The sequence below is a fragment of the Suncus etruscus genome, chromosome 3, assembly GCF_024139225.1.
Source record: "Suncus etruscus isolate mSunEtr1 chromosome 3, mSunEtr1.pri.cur, whole genome shotgun sequence".
NCBI lineage: Eukaryota > Metazoa > Chordata > Mammalia > Eulipotyphla > Soricidae > Suncus > Suncus etruscus.
The window spans coordinates 2,893,910-2,920,353 of NC_064850.1; the positions used below are offsets into that span (position 1 = coordinate 2,893,910).

Below are 26,444 nucleotides of genomic sequence, written 5' to 3' on the forward strand. Positions count from 1 at the left end.
CCGGCTCCCCTGTCAGTTTCTGCAGCCCGTCCTGCTCCGGCGCCATGCCGCTCTACGAGGGCCTGGGCAGCGGCGGGGAGAAGACGGCCGTGGTGCTCGACCTGGGCGAGGCCTTCACCAAGTGAGTCCCGGCCGGGGAGGCGGGGCAGCCACAGCCCGGGGCCCACCTCGCCCCCATCATTTCTGCTTGGGACCTGGGGCAGCTGTCATGGCTGGTGGTGTTGCTTATGGTTCATGTTTAGTGTTTGTATTATTGGCCATGTGATTGTTTATTGTGTTGTTCATGTTTATCATCTGTCATGGTTTATGTCACTGTTTATTGTTTATATTTATTGTTTATTGATTGTGCTTATTGATCATGTTATTGTTTATGCTTGTTATTGTCCATGTTGTTTATTGTTTGTGTTGTTGCTTATGTTTATTGTTTGTGTTGTGTTTATTGGATGTGTCATTCTTTGTTGATGGTGTTGTTTACTGCTTGTTTTATTGTTATTGTTTATTGTTTGTGTGTGTTATTGTTTATGATTTTGTGGTTAATGTTCCTTGTTTCTCCTTGTGTATTGTTTATGTTTGTTGTTTGTGTTATTGTTTAGGCCCACCGGGCTGACAGATGCCTCAGAGACCCAGGAGATCTCAGGGCCATTGACTTGGGTGCTCAGGCCCACCTGGGGGATGGTGCTAGCTTGGCAAGAGATGACACAGCAGTCGGTGGTTGGGACCCACATTGACAACAGTCATGACTGCCTTGGCTTGTCTGCTGTGCCAAGGAGCAGTGCAATCTGATCCTCTTATTTTTTAACATTTCTATTTATTATTTTTTAATAATGATATCTTTGTTTAAGCACCATGATTACAGACATGTTTGTAGATGGATGTCAGTTATTAAAAAGTACATCCCCCTTCACCAGTGCAACTTTTCCATCACCAATGCCCCCAACCGCCAATACCTCCCATCTCCTTCCTCCCCCATCCCCTGCCTCTCTCTGAGACAGGCCTTCTATTTCTCTCACTCACTACCATTGTCATGATAGTTGTTGGTGTACTTATTATCGTGAGCTTCATTTCATGAGCCGGTCCTTCCAACCCTCATCTCTACTGTCTCTGGGTATTATTACAATAATGTCTCTCTCTCTCTCTCTCTCTCTCTCTCTCTCTCTCTCTCTCTCTCTCTCTCTCTCTCTCTCTCTCTCTCTCTCTTTTAAAAATTCCACAGATGAGTGCGACTATTCTATATCTTTCTCTCTCCCTCTGACTCATTTCACTCAGCATAATAGCCATCTATGTATAGGAAAATCTCATGGCATCATTTTCCTAACAGAGTCATAGAATTTTGTTGTGTATAGTATATACCACATTTTCTTTAGCTGCTCATCTGGCAGCCCACCTCTTTTTTTTTTTTTTTTTTTTTGGTTTTTGGTTTTTGGTTTTTGGGCCACACCCGGCGTTGCTCAGGGGTTACTCCTGGCTGTCTGCTCAGAAATAGCTCCTGGCAGACACGGGGGACCATATGGGACACCGGGATTTGAACCAACCACCTTTGGTCCTGGATCGGCTGCTTGCAAGGCAAATGCCACTGAGCTATCTCTCTGGGCCCAGCCCAACTCTTGATGATGCTTATCATTAATCATTGATTAATGGGTCCAATTATTTGGTTGCCTGAAATCCAAATGTGTGGAAGGCACAATCATTGCTTCCCAAGAGTTGGAAATTAAAAGAGAGCGACTGAATTCATAAAAGTGAATGAGACCTGTAAAAAAATAAATAGATCCTCCAGATCTATTGTTGCTTCTGAACTCTCAGGGAATGTAATGTGACTTAAAGGGCAATTTATATCTAGTAGTAATCCTCAAAGGAGATGCACTGGTCTTAAGAAGTTTTAGCACCGAAAGAAAGCCACAGATGTGCAAACCCTAAAATATTGGCAGATCATGCTAGGGCTCCTTACATATCTTTCATCACTAGCTGGCACATAATAAATAGGTTTTTTATCCATTATTGAGACACTGACTAAACGTAGATGGTGGTCACATAGAACAATGTTTTCAAAGTAGTTTTGTTAGGAGTGGAAATATCTATGCAGGTAAGGAGAGTGTCATTAAAAAGTAGCATTTTTAAAAAATGATAAAAATGGGCCCGGAGGGATAGCACAGCGGCGTTTGCCTTGCAAGCAGCCAATCCAGGACCAAAGGCCTGAGCAACGCCGGGTGTGGCCCAAAAACTAAAAAGAAAAAAAAATGATAAAAATGAAAACGAATTTGACAGAGGCTTAGTGTATTAGTTCATGATTAGAAACAGCATGATTGTAACTTTTTTTTTTTTTTTTTTTTTGGTTTTTGGGCCACACCCAGCATTGCTCAGGGATTACTCCTGGCTGTTTGCTCAGAAATAACTCCTGGCAGGCACGGGGGACCACTTGGGACACCGGGATTCGAACCAACCACCTTTGGTCCTGGATCGGCTGCTTGCAAGGCAAACATCGCTGTGCTATCTCTCCAGGCCCCGATTGTAACTTTTTAATATGAATAGCATAAATAAGCAAGCAAGCTCATCACTGGGAGCAAAATATATTAGAATTCGGATGACGGAATTATAAATGACATTTGGATTTTATGAATAAAGTCGTGTTAATGGTGTATAGGGCCAGATTTGCAGTGATACGTTGCCTTTATTCTATTGATTAATTTGGATTTGGGGCCACACCTAGTGGTGCTCAGGACTTATTCCTGCCTGAGCTTAGGTATTACTACTGGTGAATGTGGTGAGCCAACTGTGGTGTCAGGGATAAGCCGAGTGCAATACAGATGTCCTCCTACCCACTGCTATCACACCGTCCACACATTTTAAAATTTATTTTAATTGAAGTTCTGTGATGTACAATACTGTTTTTAGTGGTCTTCTGTTCACATAATTCCGACAGCACACACACACACACACACACACACACACACACACACACACACACAAACACACACGTACCACCCCGTACTCAAGACTCCAACACCTCTCCTATACAGGTAAAAATTTAAAACTAGATTAAAAATAATACTGTCTTGAGCCCGAGCGATAGTACAGCAGGTAGTGTGTTTGCCTTGTATGTAGCTGACATGAGTTCGAGTCCCAGAATCTCATATGGTCCTCTTACCTTGCCAAGAGTAACCCCTGGGCACTTGGGGTGTAGCCTAAAAAACAAACAAAATTATAGTAATGCCTTAAAATAATAGATATTTGAAACATTTTCCCTTCAATACACCATTATATGAATAAATGACAATCTTTTTCTTAGCTACCCTTCTTTTAATGCATTAGCTATTTTTTAATGATCTAGACATTTTTGTGGCCAGTGTTTTGAAAATTTATGGGAAAACTTTGTTCTGGTAAAAATATGTGGGGCCAGGAAGATGGCGCTAGAGGTAAGGTGTCTGCCTTGCAAGTGCTAGTGTAGGACGGACCACGGTTTGATCCCCAGATGTCCCATATGGTCCCCCCAAGCCAGGAGCGATTTCTGAGCGCATAGCCAGGAGTAACTCCTAAGCATCAAACGAGTGTGGCCCAAAAACCAAAAAAAAAAAAAAAGTTACAGTTTTCTGTTTATTTACAGGTGTGGATTTGCTGGAGAAACTAGTCCAAGATGTATAGTTCCCAGTGTGATTAAAAAAGCTGGCGTTCCTAAGGTAATCTTTTTAACATATTATCAAAAACTATAAAATATGTTTAAATTGGGATATCAAATAAGATTAGCAAAACTAGTTATAAATATATGACTTAAGAAAAGGAATTGTTGGGGCTGGAGAGCTAGCATGGAGGTAAGGCATTTTTGCCTTGCATGCAGAAGATTGGTGGTTCGAATCCCGGCATTCCATATGGTCCCCCAGCCTGCCAGGAGGAATCCCTGAGCGCTGCTGGGTGTGACCCAAAAACAAAACATACAAACAAACAAACAAACAAACAAAAAACCAAAAGAAAAGGGGGGCCGGGCGGTGGCGCTAAAGGTAAGGTGCCTGCCTTGCTTGCGCTAGCCTCGGACGGACCGCGGTTCGATCCCCCGGCATCCCATATGGTCCCCCAAGCCAGGAGCGACTTCTGAGCGCATAGCCAGGAGTAACCCCTGAGCGTCACCGGGTGTGGCCCAAAAACCAAAAAAAAGAAAAGAAAAGGGACTGAACAACAAATAAAAAAAAAAAAAAAAGAGGGGCCCGGAGAGATAGCACAGTGGCGTTTGCCTTGCAAGCAGCCGATCCAGCACCCAAGGTGGTTGGTTCGAATCCCGGTGTCCCATAGGGTCCTCTGTGCCTGCCAGGAGCTATTTCTGAGCAGACAGCCAGGAGTAACCCCTGAGCACCACCAGGTGTGGCCCAAAATCCAAAAAAAAAAAAAACAAAAAAAGAAAGAAAGAAAGAAAGAAAAGGGAATGAAGCTATAGCACAGTGTGTAGGGCATTTGTCTTGCATACGGCCTGCCCTGGGTTTGATCCCTGGCATTCCATATGATCCTCTGAGCATTCTGGGAGTAATTTCTGAGCTCAGCCATGAGAAAAGCCTGAGCATGGCCAACTGTAGCCCTAAAACAAAACAAAAAGTCTGCTAATGATCTATATATGTACTTAGAGATCTTTGAGGATAATAAATAGGTTAAACACATGTTTCATACTTATTATTAAGAAAGTTTGAACTGCTTTAGTGCTAATGACTTGAGTGTGATTTATTTTTGTTTTTTTTTTTGGGCCACACCCAGCTTTGCCCATGAGCTTAGTCCTGGCTCTGCTCAGGGATCCCTCCTAGAAGGGTTTAGGGAACTATATAAGATGCCTGGTTGCTACAACCCAGGTTGGCTTTGTGCAGGGCAAGCACTCTACACCCCTGTACTAATGCTCTGGCCCTTAAGTTTTTATTTTTGCTAACATAATTTTGAGCTGTATTTTGTAAGGCAAACGCCGCTGTGCTATCTCTCCGGGCCCTGAACTGTATTTTGTGCTATATTTTGGCACTAAATCAGCTGAAGGAACTTAAATCATAAGTAAACCAGAACCAATTCTTGGCCCTGAAACTTAGAATCTACCAGAAAGGTAGGTTTTTTTTTTTTTTTTTTTTTTTTTTTTTTTTTAATTTTGGAGCCATACTCAGCAGTCTTGCCAAAATGATAAGTCAGAGCCTGGTGTGATAGTACAACAATAGTACAAGCTTGCCTTGTATGAAGTCGTATGTATTGAGCCAGGCTCAATCCTTGGTACTCTACATGGTCCCCCAACATCACCAGGAGTATTCCCTGAACACAGCCAGGACTAAGTAAGCCCTGAGCATCACTGAGTGTGGTTCTAGAACAAAACACGAGGACAAGTCAGATGCAGGAAAAATTGCACAGGAACATGGACATACTTTTGGACATTCACTGTTAGCACAACAAACCAAATATCCTTCATCTCGTATATGCCAGTTTTTAGAGATTCCTAATGTACATGATTAACCTAGTGTTTACATTTATTCTACATACAAAAAGTTTTTTTAAGTAAAAGCAGGTTTTATTTGAAGGTATTGAGGAAGGGCATGGAGAGGATAAGAAAGAGCATTAAGTTAAATAAGTCCACAGAGAAGACTTACATCTCAAGAGGGGAGACGCAGGTGGACAGGGTGCATGCAGAGGTCATGTTCATGGGCCCAGGGAGCACCTGTGCACCTACAAATTTAGTTGTTATTACTAGAACAATAAGTTTATGTTAATTTTATTATTTCATTGTTCAAACTGAATTGTTTCCAATTTTCTATAGCCTATCAAAGTTGTTCAATATAATATCAATACAGAAGAATTGTATTCCTACCTAAAGGAATTCATCCACATACTGTATTTCAGGTAAGTGCAGTTGTTTATTCGGTTCCCCAGCTTCTAGGAGCCTTCCTTGCTAAAACCAACCAACAGTGATATTTATTTTATTACATGTATGCAAAACAAAAAATTGGACTCCCATTCTGTTTGCTTGCGTGTTTTCAACCTTTTCAAAAATGTACTTGAAGATTAGAAAACTGACAAGCATAAAGGGGATAATTAAACTAGCAGGCCATTAATAAAGTAGAATAATCTATGTTCACTTACGTTAAAAAGAAATATTACACTGCTGTTAAAATAGAGTTATAAGAAAAGGTTCAAAATGCTGAAGCAGGGCCGGAGCGATAGCACAGCGGGTAGGGTGTTTGCTTTGCACTCAGCGGACCAGGGACCAACCTGAGTTTGATCCCTGTATCCCATATGGTCTCACCAGCCTGCCAGGAGCGATTTCTAATCACAGAGTCAGGAGTAACCCCTGAGCGCCAATGGGTATGGCTCCCACCCCACCCCCAAAATGCTGAAGCATGTATGTTGTTTTCGCTTTTGATTTTGGGCCACACTCAATGAGACTCGAATTACTCCTGGTTCTGCACTATGGAATCACTCTTGGTGGTGCACCATGTAGTGGTATCAGGGATCAGACCTGGGTTGGTCCTGTATAAGCACCTTTCAAACTATGCTATCTTTCTGGCTCCTGAAGCACATAGCACATGTCTTTTGATATTTTTTTAAGAATGTAGAAAAGTGGGCCCGGAGAGATAGCACAGCGGCGTTTGCCTTGCAAGCAGCCGATCCAGGACCAAAGGTGGTTGGTTCGAATCCCGGTGTCCCATAGGGTCCCCCGTGTCTGCCAGGAGCTATTTCTGAGCAGACAGCCAGGAGTAACCCCTCAGCACCGCTGGGTGTGACCCCCCCCCCCCAAAAAAAAAAAGAATGTAGAAAAGTTTACTAGAAAGTGGAGAAGAAAAGAAAAGGAACTTCCTGTGTAGGGAATAATTTAATATAGTTTTAAATTGAAACACATGTCTTGCCTCTGCTTGAACCTGAGTTCAGTTCCTGATACCGCATAGCAGACAGCACCACTCTATATGGCCCTATTGACCCCAAGCACTGAAATATCAGGCCTCACTGCTGAGTATTGGGGTGAGTCAGCCCCAGCCCCTGAGCACTCTGCAGGAGTCTCCTCACCCCCTTCAAAAACTTAATTCTAACTTCATATGTACTGGCCCACAAAGGCATCTTAGTTAAATTGATCATGAATAAAGCAAATTGCTGAGGACTGGAAAGAGCTCAGTGGCTAACATGCTTCATGTGCTGGAGACCAGTTTGAACCCCTTGCACCACATGGACTCCTGGAGCCCTGAGCACCAACAAGAATGATCCCATGTGCAAGCCAGGAGTAGCCTTGTGTAGCTCTCTGTGACCACAAACCGAATATTTGTGTATGTATGATCAAGTAGACAAAAATCAACGGGATAAATATTTCTATTAAAATATGTGGAAGGGGGTGGCCAGAGTGATAGCTCAGTGGTAGGGCACTTGACTCGCACGCGGCTGACCTAGGATGGACCTGGGTTTGATCTTCCCTGACATCCCATGTGGTCCCCCAAGCCAGGAGCGATTTCTGAGCACAGAGCCAGGAGGGACCCTCGAGCGTCAATGGGTGTGGCCCCAAAACAAAAAAATAATGTGGAAGGGGCTGAGAGATAGTACAGCAGGTAAGATGCTTGCTTGCCTTGCACACTGCTAGCCCAGCTTCTATCTCTGCCGACCCATATGGTCCCCTGAGTACCACAGAAGTAATTTCTTTTTTCTTTTTTGGTTTTTGGGCTTCTCTGGGGGTGGTCCAGAAACCAAATATATATACTGGAAATGGCAGATATTTGTACTTGAAAGCTTTCTGAGTTAAAAATTTTTGAATATTTGGAGTTTGGCGAGCCTATTTAGCTTAAATAATTTTCTTTATTTCTCCAGTGTTTATTTGGGGCCAAACCCAGTTTCTGTGCATGAGCACTCCAGAGGTGCTTAGAGGTCTCTCCTTGCAGTGCTGGAGATAGAACCCAAGGCTCATGCTCAGAAAGCACATGTTACAGCTCTTTGTACTATCTACCTAGTCCCCATAGATGATTTTTTTTTTTGGTTTTTTTTTTTTTTTGGGTCACACCCGGCAGTGCTCAGGGGTTACTCCTGGCTGTCTGCTCAGAAATAGCTCCTGGCAGGCACGGAGGACCATATGGGACACCGGGATTCGAACCAACCACCTTTGGTCCTGGATCGGCTGCTTGCAAGGCAAACACCGCTGTGCTATCTCTCCGGGCCCTCCATAGATGAATTTTTAAGCTGAAAAGAGTGATTTCTTTTGGGTCTGTTCCTGATGGTACTCAGGACCATCTCCAGGAGCATTACCTGGGAGTGCCTGGGGAGCCCCGTAGTACCAGCAGTCAAACACAGACCTCCTAAGCACAACTGCACAATACAATCAATTAGTCCTTTGCATTAACTTCTACACCTGAAGAAAGAACTTTTTTTTTATTTGTTTGTTTGGTTTTGGGGCCACACCCAGAGGTGCTCAGACCTTACTCCTGGCTCTGCGCTCAGAAATTGCTCCTGGCAAGCTCAGGGGACCATATGGGATGCCAGGACCCTACCACTGTGCTTTCACTCTGGCCCCTGTAGTCCTTTTCTTACTCCTAGAAAACTAGATCATGTACCAGAGTAAAATGGGCTTTTGCATATCTTTAACAAGATTATACTTTGCAGGCATTTGTTGGTGAATCCCAGAGACCGCCGAGTTGTGGTCATCGAATCCGTGCTATGTCCTTCCCACTTCAGAGAGACACTCACGCGTGTTCTTTTCAAATACTTTGAGGTAACTATTTTGCTGTTCTTGGTAGATACTCAGAGCTTAAATTTTTATTTCCTTTGATTGTATATACTACACAGTTGCATTTAATTTTAACAAATTTAGAGACAGTAAATTGAAATCTCAGCTAATTGAATCTGTACTTTTTAAATATAATTATAAGTAATTATAATTGTTGATATCGCAATCAATACTTAGATAATTGTTTTAGTTATTAAAGCTTCTGTAACTTACTTTAATGTAGGTTCTTCTGTTAGGGGTCTTTTTTCAGAAGTAAAACAATTTGTTCTAGATTTCATGATGTTGTCTTTCATTTTTAGAATTTTCATCGCTTTACCTTTGTTATTTTGGCAGGGTCCAAGCCCAAAATGCAGTGCGTAAAGGCTGCTCCCGGCTCAGTCCTTAAGGGTCATAAAGCTCTTGGTCCATTTGTGGCCTTCCCTGCTTCAATCCCCAACACTGTGTATGGTCCCCAAAGCATTGCCAGGAGTGAACCCTGACACTGCAGGGTGGGACACAAAATAGTGTACGTCTATGTAAGAGGGAACTGCAGAAATGATTGTGTCTTGATATCACTTATATGACTTATATTAAAAAAACAGCATCTGTATGAGATAAGTATAATTAATATTAACAGGTTAGTTTGGCAGAACAAATCTGAAGAATGTATATACTCCTTTTTGATGCCATCGATTTAGGAATTTGGTTATCAGTAGTGAGAACGTAAAAAACAGAAAGTCGGGGGCCGGGCGGTGGCGCTAGAGGTAAGGTGCCTGCCTTGCCTGCGCTAGCCTTGGACGGACCGTGGTTCGATCCCCCGGCGTCCCATATGGTCCCCCAAGCCAGGAGCAACTTCTGAGCGCATAGCCAGGAGTAACCCCTGAGCGTTACCGGGTGTGGCCCAAAAACCAAAAAAAAAAAAACAAAAAACAGAAAGTCATATCCGTTTTATCTGTTGTAGCACAAGTACCTATTAATAAAATAGGCAGGTGCCACAGCAAGTCAAAAAACAATAGACAGGTGCCTACAATTTACATGCTAGCATTTGGTTTTAGTTGTGTATGTAACTGTCTTTATTTATGTGACTGGAATACCTGCCCTGTCTACTTAGAGAAGGGAAATACAGCAATTATTTTATTTGCTATTTGATTATGAAGAACTTTCTGTTTCATTTTGTTTTTGTTTTGGGGGCCATACATGGTGCTGCTCAGGGGTTTCTCCTAGCTCTGCCCTCAGAAATTACTCCTGGTAGGCTGGGGGACCATATGGGATGCCAGAGATTGAACCCAAATCAACTGCACGCAAAGCAAACACCCTACCCACTATGCAATTGTTCTAGCCAGTGGTCGGCAACCTGCGGCTCGAGAGCCACAGGTGGCTCTTTCCACTTTTAATTTGGCTCTTCTGTGTGAGAGCCGGGCGACTGCTCCAGGAGTCAGGACTCTGCTCCTAGCCTCTGTCAGTGCGCGCCCTGTGTGGCTCTCAAAATACATTTCAATCGCGGTTTTGGAGAGCTTTGGCTCAGTTGAAAAAAAAAAGGTTGCTGACCACTGCTCTAGCCCTACTTTGATATTTTAATTGAATATTTATCTGACATTTGTGTTTTGCCATATCTAACAAGTTTTCTTTTTTGTTTGTGGCGTTATTTGGTTTTTTAATTTTCTTTTAATTCTTGTTTTTGGGCCACAGTGCAGCCTGTATGGGGATACTCCTGACTCTGTGCTCAGAAATTATTCCTGGCAGGCTCAAGGGACCATATGGAATGCCAGGGATCAAACCTAGGTTGGTGGCATGGAAGGCAAATACCCTACCCATTATGCTATTGCTTTGGACTTAAATACAACAAGTTTTCACTAAAAAAGGTCACACACAGAGCCAATAATTTTTGTAGCCCTTCAGTTTTGTTTTGGTGGTTCATCTCATATTTTTTTCTCTTTCCCTTTCCTTTGTCATCTTTACTGTGATGACTGAGAGGCCCGTTCCACTTGGCTGAGGTCTTCACACCCTCGTTTGTGCTATCACAAGAGTCAGAGGCTGTGCACATTTTGATTACAGTGCTAATTAGGGGTCGCACCCTTAGTTGTGCTCGAACTAGACCACGCTTGGTTTTAGCATTTTGGTCACACGCTTTATTATGGCACCAGGGATATCAAAAGGCAGTTCTGGGAACTGTGTTTCAGCAAGTGGGGTGGGACTGAGGGTGGAATCTGGCGGTCTTATGCCTATAGGACCTATGAGTTATACCTTCAGGTGCCTGTCTTATATTAGCTTTTTTGTTCAATTTTTCATTTTTGGGGGGAGAGAAGCCTTCCCACAGATTCTCAGCCATTCAGGCTGCTGACAAAACTTGGACCAGAGGATGCAGCGCTTCTTAATTTATTGCTATAAAAAATGGTTGGAACAATCTCATAGGGGCATGTAAAATCTTCCTGTGAATATTTCAAACACATTTGAAATGTAAAGAAACAGCTGTGACTACTGAGACTTAACAATTTTTCTGGTTTGTTGATTTTTTTAGGTTCCATCTGTCTTGCTTGCTCCGAGTCATCTAATGGCCATTTTAACCCTTGGGATAAACTCGGCTATGGTCCTGGATTGTGGCTATAAAGAAAGCCTGGTGCTACCTGTATCTTTTTTTCTCGGCTTGCTAATTAATTATTTAGTTTGCACTCTCCTTTGAATTAAATTTAAGAGATTACAGATGGTTTTAATTGTTTTAAATTATTTTGGATTACTGCATGCATATGTGAATTACTATGTGGGAAAAACATGTAAGATGTGATACTTAAATTTCTTGTTGTTGTTGTTGAAAGTATTAGTTGGCAATCCAGGGATATAGTTCCACTTTCATGTATGAGGTCTTTTAATTCCATACCACAAATTAATAATAATACAGAAGTTGTTCTGCTTCGTCTCTGTCTCTACTCCAAGGATTAGACTTCATAATTCTTGTGTTCAGGTTTTTAGGAGGTGATTAGTTCCCCCTTTTTTAGTTTTCTTGGTCACATCTGGCAGTGCCAAGGTATTAGTCTTGACTCTGCAATCAGGAATTACTCCTGGTAATGCTTGGGGGAACCAGTGGGATGCCAGGGATCAAACCTCTTCAGCTGCATATGAGTTAGCTCACTAACCACTGTACTGTCACTCTGACCCTGAGGTTGGTTTGTTTTGTGTTTGTTTGTTTGTTTTTTGTTTTGGGGTCATACCTGGCAGTGCTCAGGAGTTATTTCTGACTCTGTGCTCAGAAATTGCCCCTGACAGGCACAGGGGACCATATGGGATGCTGGGATTTGAACCACCGACCTTCTGCATGAAAGGCAAATGCCTTACCTCCATGCTATCTCTCCATGCTATTTTGTGGGTCTTAGGTGCATGTGCTAAGGATCGAAACCAATGCATTCACATGCAAAACAGGACCTCTGACTTTTAATATATATATATATCTATATATATATATAGATATATATATATATATCTTTTTGTCTTTTGGGCCATACCTGGCGGTGCTCAGAGGTTGCTCCTGGCTCTTCACTCAGATATCACTCCTGGTAGGCTCGGGACCATATATGATGCCGGGAATTGAACTCAGTCCATCCCGGGTTCGTCCTGGGTCAGCTGCATGCAAGGCAAATGCCCTACCATTGTGCTATTGCTCCAACCCCAAGATCTCTGACTGTTTTAATAACTCCCAGCACTGTGTGCAGTTTTTAAGAGAAATATCAGCTAATTAAGATTTATTAGGAGGCTGAAGTGATGGATAACAAGACAGGGCACTTATTTGCCTTGCATGCTACCAACCCGGGTTCGATCCCCAGTATCCCATATGGTTCCCTGTGCACTCTCAGGAGTAACTGTTGGGTGTAGCCCCAAAACCAAAAATAAGAAGAACTAAAAGAAATAAAATATAACCAGAATCTGTCATCATTTAAAAAAAAGTTGGGAGCTGGAGCAATAGTACAGTGGGTAAGGCATTTGTCTTGTAAGCAGCCTACCCAGGTTTGATCTCTGGCATCCTATATGGTTCCCCAACAGTGATTCCTGAGTGCAGAGCCAGGAGTAACTCCTGAGCATTTCTGGATATGTTCCCAAAACAAACAAACAAACAAACAAATTGACTAGGAGAATCATTTTCTAGGAAATATTCTACCCTGATATAATTACAGAAATTGAAATGATAAGAAAAAAATTAATTTTAGTTTTGTTTTTCTGAGCCACGCCCACTGTGCTCAGGGCTAGTTTCTGGTTCTGTGCTCAATAATTATTCCTGACAGGGCTCAAGAACCATGAAAAGCCAGGGGCCCAACCCACTTGAGTGCGTGCAAGGCAAGTGCCTTACCCACTATATTATCTCTCCACCACTTTATTTTTCTTTTAGTTTGTTAATAGTGACTTTATTACTATTTTTTTTTTTTTTTTGGGCCACACCCGGCGGTGCTCAGGGGTTACTCCTGGCTGTCTGCTCAGAAATCGCTCCTGGCAGGCACGGGGGACCATATGGGACACCGGGATTCGAACCAACCACCTTTGGTCCTGGATCGGCTGCTTGCAAGGCAAACGCCGCTGTGCTATCTCTCCGGGCCCTTTATTACTATTTTTGGGTTGAGGTCACCTCCAGTGGTACTCAGGGATTACTCCTATTTGAGTTTAGGATTCTGTGGTGTCTAGCAGTCTCCAGGCTCACCCCTTGCCAGACAGGCATCTTATTACTCTCTGTTTGTTCCTAATCAAGAAAAATTAAAGCTCAGTAGTGATTGATGTGAAGTCTGCTTTCAAATAGCTGAAGGGCTCGTTCAGAAATCGAGAATCCTTTTTTTTTTTTTTTTCTGTTTTCAGAAGCTGTGCTTCTTGCTAGTTATTTGAGGATGATTAAGTAGCTTAATTTTTTTATTTATTTATTTTTTTTTTTTTTTGGTTTTTGGGCCACACCCTGCGGTGTGTGGGTTACTCCTGGCTGTCTGCTCAGAAATAGCTCCTGGCAGACACGGGGGACCCTATGGGACACCGGGATTCGAACCAACCACCTTTGGTCCTGGATCGGCTGCTTGCAAGGCAAACACCGCTGTGCTATCTCTCCGGGCCCAGTAGCTTAATTTTTTTGTCTAATTTTTTTTCCTTCAAAATGGGAATCAAACCTCATGTGGTGGCTTTGGGATGTTTCAAGTGAGGTAATTAATGTACATAAAGTGTTTGACACAGAACTTGGCAAATAGTAACTTGCCCCAGAAATATTATAGTTTATAGACTATCATTGGGAAGAATGTTCTAGTAATTTATTTGTCCCAAAATAAAATTACTGACCCTGTCTTATTTCATTTCTTGTCATTAAAAAACATTTAAGCAAAGCATAGGTAAAGGTCTCTTAGCATCATATTGGCTCTTAGTTCACTGAGAAGATTAATGTGCATGAATACAAGACTTGCAATTTTGAGAGCTACATGTATATTTATTTATTTATTTATTTATTTATTTATTTATTTATTTATTTATTGTTTTTTGGGCCACACCCGGCGGTGCTCAGGGGTCACTCCTGGCTGTCTGCTCAGAAATAGCTCCTGGCAGGCACGGGGGACCGTATGGGACAGCGGGATTCAAACCAACCACCTTTGGTCCTGGATCGGCTGCTTGCAAGGCAAACACCGCTGTGCTATCTCTCCGGGCCCAAACTATATGTCATTTTAAATTGCCAGAGGGTGGTGTGCTTGTGCTTGCCTTGTACACGGCCAACCCTGGTTCCCTCCCTTGGTGTCATGTATGGTTGCTTAAGTCTTCCAAGAGTGATCTTTGAGTACTGCCAGGTGTGGCCCCCAAAACAAGAGCAAACAAGAAAAAAAGGAGGTGGTAAGTCAAAGAAATTTGGTTACTTCAGATTTAGAGCAATGCTTTAGAAGGTGACTCTCTTAAAACAGTAATATCCTTAACTACCCTGTAGATATATGAAGGGATCCTAGTTTTGAATTGTTGGGGAGCTCTTCCCCTAGGAGGAAAAGCTCTTCACAAGTAAGTTTCTTGGAATTTAGCATATTTGTTTCACTTGTACCACAAAAACAGAGGCCCTTTTTTTTTTAGTGAGCAAGAGGACTTGTAATATGGCATTTAATTGTTTGTTCTCTCTTTACTTTGAGTATATTAATCTTTCAAGAGTAAAACCACTTAAAGAATAAAGATCTAGGGGGCTGGAACCATAGCACAGCGGGTGGCACCATTACCTTGCACACAACCAACTCAGGTTCAATTCCCGGCCTCCCATTTGGTTCTCTGAGCCTGCTAGGAGTTTTTTCTGAGTTCAGAGCTAGGGGTGACCCCTGAGTGATGCCGGTTGTGGCCCAAAAACAAAGAAACAAAAAGAATAAAGATCTGTTGTAAGAGTATAAGGTAATAGCAGATTGGGTATTTTAATTTTAGTAACCTTTTGCTTTCTGACCTTCAGAGAACTGGAAACTCAACTGCTGGAGCAATGTACTGTTGATACAAGTGCTGAGAAAGAACAGAGCCTCCCCTCTGTGATGGGTAACACATGTGAAGCTTCCATTCTCTTTTCATTTTTCAGCCTTTCACCCCATTCCATAGCTGTCCTCCTCTCCCCTACGTCAAACGTCATTCGAAACATTTTTGACGACGTGGCTTATATTGAGCCCTTTCTTTGTTTCTGTTCTTTATTTTTATTCATTCTGATCCTCCATCTTCTCATTTGCCTTCCTTTATGATATTGTATTATTTGTTATTTTTATTTTTTCCTGTTCTTGATTTCTGTAGTGCTCTGTTTCTAGGGATCAGTTTTTCTGTTGCTCTTTTTACTTGCTACGAGCTTTTAAAAAGTGATCTAATCTCCTACAAGGTTTGCTGTTGGTTGTCAGATGTATCCCTAAACAGGCCTTAAACATGTTTACTTCTAAACTTGACGATCATATTTTTAAATGACCATATGGTATAAATTAGCTATGTCCTTAGGCAGCTCAAATTTAAAACTCCTTAAAAAGTAAACATCAGGGGCTGGAGCGGTAACACAGCGGTAGGGAGTTTGCCTTGCACGCTGCTGACCTATGTGATTCCCAGAGCCCCCCTAGATAGCCCTAAGGTCAGAACTGGGGTTGTGTAAGCACAGCTGGGAGTGACCTCAAAATGAAAACAAACAAACAAACAAAAAAAAAAACAAAAAAGAGAACATCAGTGACAGATAAGGTAGTTCCGATGCTAAGATGTTTGCCTTGCATGTAACAGATCTCCCATCTTCATGACCTCCTGTGATCTCCCACGTGTCTCAGCACCATTAGGTGTGCCTCCCACCCCAAACATCAGTGTAGAAAATTTTGCATTTCAGAACTGTTGAAAGAATCAGTTCACGGGGCCAGAGAGAGAGCACAGAGGTAGGGCGTTTGTCTTACGTGCAGAAGGACAGTGGTTCAAATCCCAGCATCCCGTATTGTCCCCCGAGCCTGCCGGGAGTGATTTCTAAGCCTAGGGCCAGGAGTAACCCCTGAGCACTGCCAGGTGTGACCCAAAATGTGCCTGCCAGAGTTGACCCTAACATCGAGGTTTCTTGCCCTTTGCATTTTGGAGCTACCCTTGGCAGTGCTCAGGAGTCACTCTGAGACAACCATCTACCCTTGTGGTGTCTCTTCGGCCCCTAACCTGTTAATATTGTGATGATGTTTATTTGTAAAGAGGCAGTGTGTCATCTCAAGCTATTTTTGTTTTCTACATTTTGAGGGGGGATGAGGCTGGGGGTTGGTGTTTTCGGCCACACCCAACTGTACTCACGATATACTCCTGGCAGTACTCAGGGTCGTATGTGGTGCTTAGAAACTCAGTTTAACCGCTTTTTATTCTAGTACCTGGCGTAAGGGGAGCGCTACATAACACTGGGAGATACAGAATGGTGCTTGGGGGTATGCGATGCCAGGTAAAACCTGCATCTTCTGGGGCCGGAGTGATAGCACAGTGACAGGGTGTTTGCTTTGCATGTGGCTGACCCGGGACAGACCCAGGTTTGACCCCCAGCATTCTGTATGGTCCCCCAAGCCTGCCAGGAGTGATTTCTGAGTGCAGAGCCAGGAGGAACCTCTGAGCACCGCCGGGTATGGCCCAAAAACAAAAAAAAGAAAAGAAAAAAATTTTTTTTTGTTTTTTTTTTTGAGCCACACCCCTTTTTGTTTTGGGGTCATACTTGTTTTGGGGTCAGTGATGCTTAGACTTACTCCTGGATTCGTGCTCAGGATCACTCCTGGTGGGTTCAGCATACCTTATGGGATGCCAGGCATTGAGGCCAGGCTGGCTATGCAAGGCAAACTCCCTACCCACTGTACTATCACTTTGTCCCCAGCCTTGCGTTTCTTTTTTAAGTACTTTATCCCAAGATAAGCAACACGTTTTTATAGGAGGAAAAAATGTATTTGTCATTCCCTACGTAATGTTCATTATCTTGTGTTTTCAAGACCTTGTTTTTCAATCTAATTTTCAAATCTGTGACATCTTGTAATCTTGTACCACCTATGCCTTCAACACTTGTGGGGTTTTTTTATTATATACACAAAATTCTTATTTAAGCACCATGATTACAAGCATGATGGTAGTTGGGTTTCAGCCATAAACAGAACGCCCCCCTTCACCAGTGCAACATTCTCACCACCGATGCCCCATCTTCCTCCTTCCCCACCCCTGCCTATATTCGAGACAGGCTTCACTTGGAATGATATTTCTTTTCACAACTTATTATAGCTTACTTAATATTATTTATTAGGGTTTATTATAATATCAGTCATTCCACAGTATTAGGAAGTTAGGATAATGTTCATCTGTATGGTATTGATATATAAACTTACTGCACCCGCAACCACCATGTTCCTACAACTTCCCACCACTGTCTTCTCGTCTCATCTTCCGCACCCCAAGCTCCTTTCCGTTTGCTAGCTCAGTGGTTTGTCATTCATTACTCAGTCCTGTCTCTGTTATCATTTTTACTCTTTATTCCACAGGAAAGTAAATCATTCTGTGCTTTTCTCATACTCTCATTTGAAGTGATGATGACATTTACCTAAAACCAAATGTAATTTTCTATTTAGCTTTTTTTTTTTTTAAATATGGAACGCTTCACGAATTTGCATGTCATCCTTGCACAGGGGCCATGCTAATCTCTGTATCATTCCAATTTTAGTATATGTGCTGCCAAAGCAAGCACAATTTTCTATTTAGCTTTTAAAAATACAATATGGTTTTGGGGGCTGGAGAAACAGCACGGTGGTAGGGCATTTGCCTTGCATGCAGAAGGATAGTGGTTCAAATCCCGGCATCCCATATGGTCCCCTGAGCCTGCCAGAAGAGAGTTCTGAGTGTAGAACCAGAAGTGGCCCCTGAACACTGCCTAGTATGACCCCAAAATCAAAAAAAAATGCAGTATGATTTTTATAGTTTTTGCTGAAATGGACAGTGGAACTGTGAATGCCAGTTAATAAATTTTGCTGATAATAAATTTTCATTTCTGCCTTTAGGTTCTATTCCAGAAGGTATCTTAGAGGACATTAAAGGTAAACTGAGTTGCATTTTTGTTTATTTTATCTTCAGTTATTAGCATGGATAATGTGTATCTCTAAATATTTTCACAGATACAAAATATTTTTATTATGTATATTCTAAAATTATATACTATTTAGACTTTGGAAAATTGGAAATAAAACTTTTTGTTTAGGGCCAGAGCGATAGCACAGAGGGTAAGGTGTTTACCTTGCATGCAGCCAAACTGGGTTCATTCCCTGGCATCCTATTGGTTTACATGAGAATTTGTTTGCATATTATGAAATATTAGTTATGTTGCTTAATGAAGCTACTGGTTATATTTTGTATATTGTTAGAGTTTTTTGGGGGGGTATGCTGAAGTTTTCTTAACATACATTTTTATAAGGTTAGTCACTTTGCTGACTTCAAAAATTGTACAGTTAAGATTCAAATATATTAGGAGAGACATCTAGGAGCAATTTCTGAGTGCAGAGCCAGGAGTAATCCCTAAGTGGAGTAACTCCTGAATGCTCTAACAAATATGTTAGAGTCAGGGCTGGAGCAAAGTGAATAGAGCATGTTACTTACATGCAGCAGACCTAGTTGGTCCCTTGCACACCGTATGGTCCCCCAGCGCACATGAGTGATCTGTGAGTGCAGTGCCAGGAGGAAGCCCTGAGCACTGCCAGGTGTGACCCAAAACCAAAAATAAATAAATAAATAAATAAATAAATAAATAAATAAATAAATAAATAAATAAATAAATAAATAAAATAACAATATTGAGTAGATTTGGATTGAATTTAACAAGATGGAAATTGTTTTTACTGTATTGGACTGTATTTTTATTATAGTGTTTAAATGGAATTTTCTGAAATTTTGTCTCACTGAGCGCCATGAACACAGAGCATTAGCTAAGCCCTGACCACTGCTGGAGGGTCCTAAAATAAACCACAACAAAAAAGAAACTTAGGGGGCTAGAATGATAGCACAGCAAGTAGGGCATTTGCCTTGTACATGGCCTACCTGGTTTTGATCCGAGGCATCCCATATTTCCCCTGATCAGCCAGGAGTAATTCCTGAGCACAGAGCCAGAATAACCCCTCCACGCCACTGGGTGTGGCCCAAAACACAAAAGAAAAGGGTGAAGAATTGATTAACTCGAACTAAATGTACAATTGTTTTAACTGGGTGTAGATTGAGTCGATCACAAATCATAACAAATTCTCTTTTCTGTTTAAGTTCGTACTTGTTTTGTAAGTGACCTGAAGCGTGGATTGAATATCCAAGCAGCAAAATTTAATATTGATGGAAATACAGAGGTAAGTTAAAAATAAATGTATTTTTCTTTACCATGCGTTATAAGGCATATACTTATTCTTGTTACTTGTGTTTCAGCGTCCCACACCACCCCCAAATGTTGATTACCCACTGGATGGAGAGAAAATTTTACATGTTCTCGGATCAATCAGGTTTGACCTTAATTTCATGAGTAAAATAATTAATAGATTTTTATTTTATTTTATTTTATTCATTTTTGGGGTTTTATTTGGGGGGGGGGTCACACCCGGCAGCACTCAGGGGTTCCTCCTGGCTCTACGCTCAGAAATCGCTCCTGGCAGGCTCGGGGAACCATATGGGACGCCATGATTCAAACCACCGTCCTTCTGCATGCAAGGCAAATGCCTTACCTCCATTTTATCTCCCTGGCCCCTAGATTTTTATTTTTAATTTTAAATTTGGGTAGGCCTGTGCTAGAGTGATAGCACAGCATGTAGGACTTTGTTTTCCATGCAGCCAACCCTGCTTGGATGCCCAGCATCCCATAAGGTCCCCTGAGCCTGCCAGGTGTAATTTCTGAGCGCAGTGCCAGGAAAAATCCTGGTGCCGACAGGTGTAGCCCCAAAATAAAAATAAACAATAAAAATACTGTACCATTATATCATGTCAACATAGCATCTCTTTTTTACTCTCATTAGAGATTCAGTTGTGGAAATTCTTTTTGAACAAGATAATGAAGAGCAATCAGTTGCTACTTTGATATTGGATTCTCTTATGCAGGTATTTTTTTTCATATTAAGTTTCAATGTGTGACTATTTAAAATTTTAATTTAATCCTTTGGATTTTACCTTCGTACATGATGTTAGCTGGGGGTCTAAGTTCAATTTTTTGCAAGTGGCTATCCAATTGTGCCAACACCACTTGTTGAAGAGGCTTTCCCTGCTCCATTTAGGATTTCCTGCTCCTTTATCAAAAATTAGGTGGTTGTATGTCTGGGGAACATTTTCTGAGTATTCAAGCCTATTCCACTGATCTGAGGACCTATCCTTATTCCAATACCATGCTGTTTTGATAGCTGTTGCTTTGTAGTACAGTTTAAAGTTGGGGAAAGTAATTCCTCCCATATTCTTTTTCCCAATGATTGCTTTAGCTATTCGAGGGTGTTTATTGTTCCAAATGAATTTCAAAAGTGTCTGATCCACTTCTTTGAAGAATGTCATGGGTATCTTTAGAGGGATGGCATTACATGGATGTACACGGAATCTATTATGCTGAGTGAAATAAGTCAGAGAGAGAGAGAAAAACGCAGAATGGTCTCACTCATCTATGGGTTTTAAGAAAAATGAAAGACACCCTTGTAATAATAATTTTCAGACACAAAAGAGAAAAGAGCTGGAAGTTCCAGCTCACCTCAGGAAGCTCACCACAAAGAGTGATGAGTTTAGTTAGGGAAATAACTACATTTTGAACTGTCCGAATAATGAGAATGTATGAGGAAAATGGAGAGCCTGTCTAGAGTACAGGCGGGGGTCGGGTGGGGCGAAGGGAGACTTGGGACATTGGTGATGGGAATGTTGCACTGGTGATGGGTGGTGTTCTTTACATGACTGAAACCCAAACACAATCATGTATGTAATTAAGGTGTTTAAATAAATTTAAAAAAAAGGAAAAAAAATTAAAAAAAATTATTCCAAAAAAAATAAATAAATAAAATAAAATTTTAATTTAAATGTATATTTAAATTTTATTTCATAGTAAGTTCCAATGTGTCTCCTTTAAAAAATAACATTTAAATGGCATTTTCTGTATTATTTAGGTATTACTCCTTGTCTTTATGTTTAGTGTTATGTTTAATGAATTTTACTTTAGTATTTAAATATTGTGCCTACAAAATTTAAAATCCAGGGATAAGAAGTTATAAGGAGATAACATGCATTGTTTCCAGAGCAAGGATATTAGTGTGTGTGTGTGTGTTTTTCTTTTTTTTTTTTTTTTTTTTTTTTTTTTTTTTTTTTTGATTTTGAGCCACACCCGGCGGTGCTCAGGGGTTACTCCTGGCTGTCTGCTCAGAAATACCTCCTGGCAGGCACGAGGGACCATATGGGACACCGGGATTCGAACCAACCACCTTTGGTCCTGGATCGGCTGCTTGCAAGGCAAACGCCGCTGTGCTATCTCTCCGGCCTGTGTGTGTGTGTGTTTTTAATACATAATGTGACTTGTAACTTTTTGGAAATTAGGATTGTATAGTATTGAATCTTAAATTTCAGCCCATTTTGATCATTTATCTTTGTGTTTAATGGCTGGTATAATGGTCATGATACATAAGGTATCATTTCTTTGGACGGTAGCATTTACCTCTAGGGCCCCACGCAATGATTTTATGAAAAAAGACATCACACCAGTGAAGAACTTTGACATTTCTAACTCTTAGAACTGATAGGAAAACATAATTTTTAGGGGAATGGTGTTTGTGGGCTGGAAGGTAGCTCCATTGCTTAGAGCATGTGCTTTGCATAAAGAAGGTCCAGGCTGGGGGCCGGGCGGTGGCGCTAAAGGTAAGGTGCCTGCCTTGCCTGCGCTAACCTTGGACGGACCGCAGTTCGATCCCCCGGTGTCCCATATGGTCCCCCAAGCCAGGAGCAACTTCTGAGCGCATAGCCAGGAGTAACCCCTGAGCGTTACTGGGTGTGGCCCAAAAACCAAAAAAAAAAAAAAAAGAAGGTCCAGGCTTTACCCCATGCAACACGCAGGCCCCATACACTGCCAGAACCCCCCAAAACAAGGGGAAACAAGCTGAGATATTAGATTGAGGGGAATTGTTAACCTTCGCACTGAATTGACTTGGATATCATATTCTGAAGATAGTACCTTAGAAAAATTGTTTCATTTCTGTGAAAAATTGTATTTCCTTAGCGGTGTGGAGAAATAGTACAGCATTGTCTCGCATGTAGGTGAGCCAGGTTCAATCCCTGATACGCCTGATAGTCAGTCCCCTTCGCGCTGCCAGGCGTGAGTAAGTGCAGAGCTGAGAGTAAGCCCTGAGCACTGTGGTTGTGGTCCCGACACAGAAAGTAAGTAGAATTTCCTTTTAGCCCTGAAAATTAGAATATTTTTATGTTATTGGCAGCCAGATCAGTAGTACAATAGTTAGGGTGTTTTCCTCAGATACAGCATATCTGAGTTCAGTACTCCACTCTCCTCTGGCTCCCAGAGCCCTGCCAGGAGTGACTCAGAAGTAAATTGGACAAGGTCTGACCCACAAAGAAAACTAAAAAAGAGTGCATATTACTGCCTCCCCTGCAGAATTTAAAATTCTACATTGGCCAAAGATTAAACTCACTTGTCGAATTGTGCTTCACAGTTGTGAGTCACCAGATTCTCTTCCCTGGCACCAAAACCAAAGAAAGCACAAAAAGTTCTATTAGATTTTAAAAAACATCTAAAAATTTTAGGGATCTTTAAGCATATAGCAAATTTACTATGATGGATGTATTTGCTACATGAAAATTCTCTTGGGGCTGGAATGACAGCACAGTGACTGGGTGTTTGCCTGCACTTAGCCTACCTGGGACACACCCAGGTTCGGTTTCGGTATCCCATACGGTCCCCCAGCCTGCCAGGAGCGATTTCTAAGCACAGAGCCAGGAGTAACCCCTGAGTGCTGTGGGTGTGGCCCCCCCACCCCCAAAAAAGAAAAGAAAAATTCTCTTATCAGAGAAAACTTGGCTGTGATCTTTTTAGCAATATTTCACTTATTTAATTCATAACAATAATAATACAATTATTTAAGTCCAAGCATTATTTATATATTTAAAATTAATTTTTTCCCATTTCTCTTTGATGACAGTGCCCAATAGACACCAGGAAGCATTTAGCCGAGAACTTGGTGGTCATCGGTGGCACATCTATGTTGCCAGGATTTCTCCACAGGTTGCTTGCAGAAATAAGGTATTTGGTAGAAAAACCAAAATATAAAAAAACACTTGGCACCAAGACTTTCCGGATTCATACCCCACCTGCAAAGCCTAATTGTGTGGCTTGGTTGGGAGGTAAGTACCTAGTTTTTAATCTGTAATGCTTAAAATAATAATAATAATAATAATAATAATAATAACAATAACAACAACAACAACAATAATGGTTAGATTACATTGAGAGATCTTGCAAGGGGAATTCACTTGCATTGCATGTGACTGACCCAGGTTCAATCCATGACACCCCATTTGATCCCTCAATCCTCACCAGGAACTTTTGGGATTTAGGTAACCCAAAAACAAAATCTCATAATTATATGGTTCCTCAGTAGCATTATTAATCTTTTAAGCAATTAAGTATTCAAATTGTTCACTTAATAAACTAGAGTTTTGGGGCCGGGAAGGTGGCGCTAGAGGTAAGGTGTTTGCCTTGCAAGCGCTAGCGTAGGACAGACAGCGGTTCAATCCCCCGGCATCCCATATGGTCCCCGCAAGTCAAAATAAACTAGAGTTTCACATTTTCTTTAAAGATTGACTTTTTGGGGGCTGGAGAGCTAGCATAGAGGTAGGGCATTTGCCTTGCATGCAGAAGGCCAGTGGTTCGGATCCTGGCATCCCATGTGGTCCCCAGATCTTGCCAGGATCAATTTCCGAGTGTAGAGCCAGGAGTGACCCCAGAGCGTTGCTGGGTATGACCCAAAAACCAAAAAAAATAAAAAAGATTACTTTTTCCTTAGTTTATTAATCTTCAGAATTATATATCTATTACTGGGGCTAGATTATTGTCATTTCATTTGACAAACTCAAGTTTGATCCTTGGTATCACAGATGGTCCCCGAGCCAGAGAGATCCTGGAGTGCAGAGCCAGGCGTAATCTCTGAGCGCTGCTGGGAGTGGCCCAAAACAAACAAACAAAAATACTGTTGGTCATATTTACGGTGGTCTCCTTATCCCTGTACTATCTTTCCAGCCCAACGTGGCCCAGTTTATGTTCTGTTTGTTGCTGCTACAGGAACACGGACTCGCTCTCCCTTTTTAGCCATCACAGCCCCTCCTAAACTGTTTTTGGGGGAGGATGGTTTTAGGTCACATCCAGTGATGCTCAGGGGGTTACTCTTGGCTCTGCGCTCAGAAATTGCTCCTGGCAGGCTTGGGGCCCATATGGGATGCTGGGAAATCAAACCCAGGTCCGTTCAGGTTGGCCGTGTGCAAGGCAAACTTCTTGCCACTGTGCTATTGCTCCAGCCCCTCCTCAGCCTTTTTTTTTTAGGTGGGGAGGCCAGACCCGGTGACACTCGGGTTACTCTGGCTCTGCGCTCAGAAATCGCTCCTGGCTTGAGGGACCATATGGGACTCCGGGGATGGGAATCGAACTGCAGTCCATCCTAGGCGCACACAGGGAGATGCCTTACTACTTGTGCTACTGCTCTGGCCCCATCCTAAACTTTTTGTTTGTTTGTTTGTTTTTGGGTCACACTCAGTGGTGCTCGGGGATTACTCTTCGCTCTCTGCTCAGAAATTGCTCCTGGCAGGCCTGGGGGACTCTATGGGATGGCGGGATTCGAACCACCATTGGTCCTGGGTTGGCCACTTGCAAGGCAAACACCTCACCACTGTGCTATCTCTCCGGCTCCCTAAACTGATTTTTTTTTTTTTTTTTTTTGGTTTTTGGGCCACACCCAGTAACGCTCAGGGGTTACTCCTGGCTATGTGCTCAGAAGTTGCTCCTGGCTTGGGGGACCATATGGGACGCTGGGGGATCGAACCGCGGTCCGTCCAAGGTTAGCGCAGGCAAGGCAGGCACCTTACCTTTAGCGCCACCGCCCAGCCCCCCTAAACTGATTTTTAAACAGCTGACTTCTACGAGTTTAGTCTGACCCACAATGTCCTCCCAAACAGAATGATTTGTAGACCTTTTTAAATTACTCAGATGCTTATGATTTCTAGTGATGCATATAGTGTATTTATTGATATAATCAAAACTCTGGCATAATCACAGTTGTGGCAAAGTCAGCATGCTGTCGATTGTGTTACACTTTGTTGAGAATACATTGCACCCTCTCTAACTCACCTGCCTGTAGACAGTGCAGTGCTGTTCAATGTTCTTTAATCTGGCATATTTGTGTATACTTTCATATAGTACTTAGGAGTTCACCCTGTCATTTAAAATCTAGATTATAAGACATTTGGATCTGTATGTGAAAAGTATGAATAGGTATTCCAGAGTGATAGTACTGTGGGCAAGACCTTGCAGTACCTGGCTTATTCACTTTTTTTGTTTCGTTTTGGTTTGGTTTTTGGTCACACCTGGCGGCATCACTCAGGTTCCTCCTGGCTCTATGCCCAGAAATCGCTCCTGGCAGGCTCAGGCGACCATATGGGACGTCTGGGATCGAACCCAGATTTGTTCTGGGTCAGCCACATGCGAGGCAAACACCCTACCGCTGTGCTATTTCTCTGGCCCAAAGCCCATCTATTTCTGATCCACGGCACCTCATGGCTCAAAGTGAGTCTTGAGGCCTAAGCCCTGCCAAGAGTGATCACTGAGCACAATTGGATGTGGATCCCCCCTACCCAAAATAAAAGTTTGAATTTGTTGAGTTTTGCCAGTTAATTTTTGTCATAATGTTGTAGATGTGTGCATATGTAAAGTTTTCTATTGATACTTTTCAACTGTTAATTAAAACTCTTTCCTGCACAGGGGCTATCTTTGGAGCACTGCAAGACATCCTTGGGAGCCGTTCCATCGCCAAGGAATATTATAACCAGACGGGCCGTATTCCGGATTGGTGCTCTCTTAATAACCCCCCTTTGGAAATAATATTTGATGTTGGGAAAGCTCAGCCTCCACTGATGAAGAGAGCATTTTCCACAGAGAAATAAAAGTTTGGTTAAAATTCAACTTTGGGGCTGGAGTGATAGCACAGCAGGTGGGGCATTTGTCTTGCATGCCCCAACCCGGATTTGATCCCCAGCATCCAGGTGCTCCCCCGAGCACTACCAGGAGTAGTTTTTG

The 26,444-nt window shown here is 42.2% G+C and overlaps 1 protein-coding gene and 1 non-coding gene across 2 annotated transcripts; one reads left to right on the forward strand and one right to left on the reverse strand.

Annotated features, from left to right (window-relative positions):
• On the forward strand, positions 1–26,344 carry ACTR10 (actin related protein 10). Its single transcript, XM_049770438.1, has 13 exons — positions 1–121; positions 3,599–3,671; positions 5,762–5,844; positions 8,578–8,686; positions 11,199–11,306; positions 14,610–14,677; positions 15,108–15,187; positions 18,166–18,201; positions 19,412–19,491; positions 19,568–19,641; positions 20,149–20,230; positions 23,302–23,503; positions 26,130–26,344. The coding sequence occupies exons 1-13, from the start codon at positions 45–47 to the stop codon at positions 26,309–26,311; spliced, it is 1,254 nt and encodes a 417-aa protein (XP_049626395.1). The 5' UTR covers positions 1–44; the 3' UTR covers positions 26,312–26,344.
• On the reverse strand, positions 17,752–17,855 carry LOC126004705 (U6 spliceosomal RNA). Its single transcript, XR_007493968.1, has one exon. It is a non-coding gene; the product is annotated as a U6 spliceosomal RNA (small nuclear RNA).
• Positions 26,345–26,444: the final 100 nt, after the last annotated feature.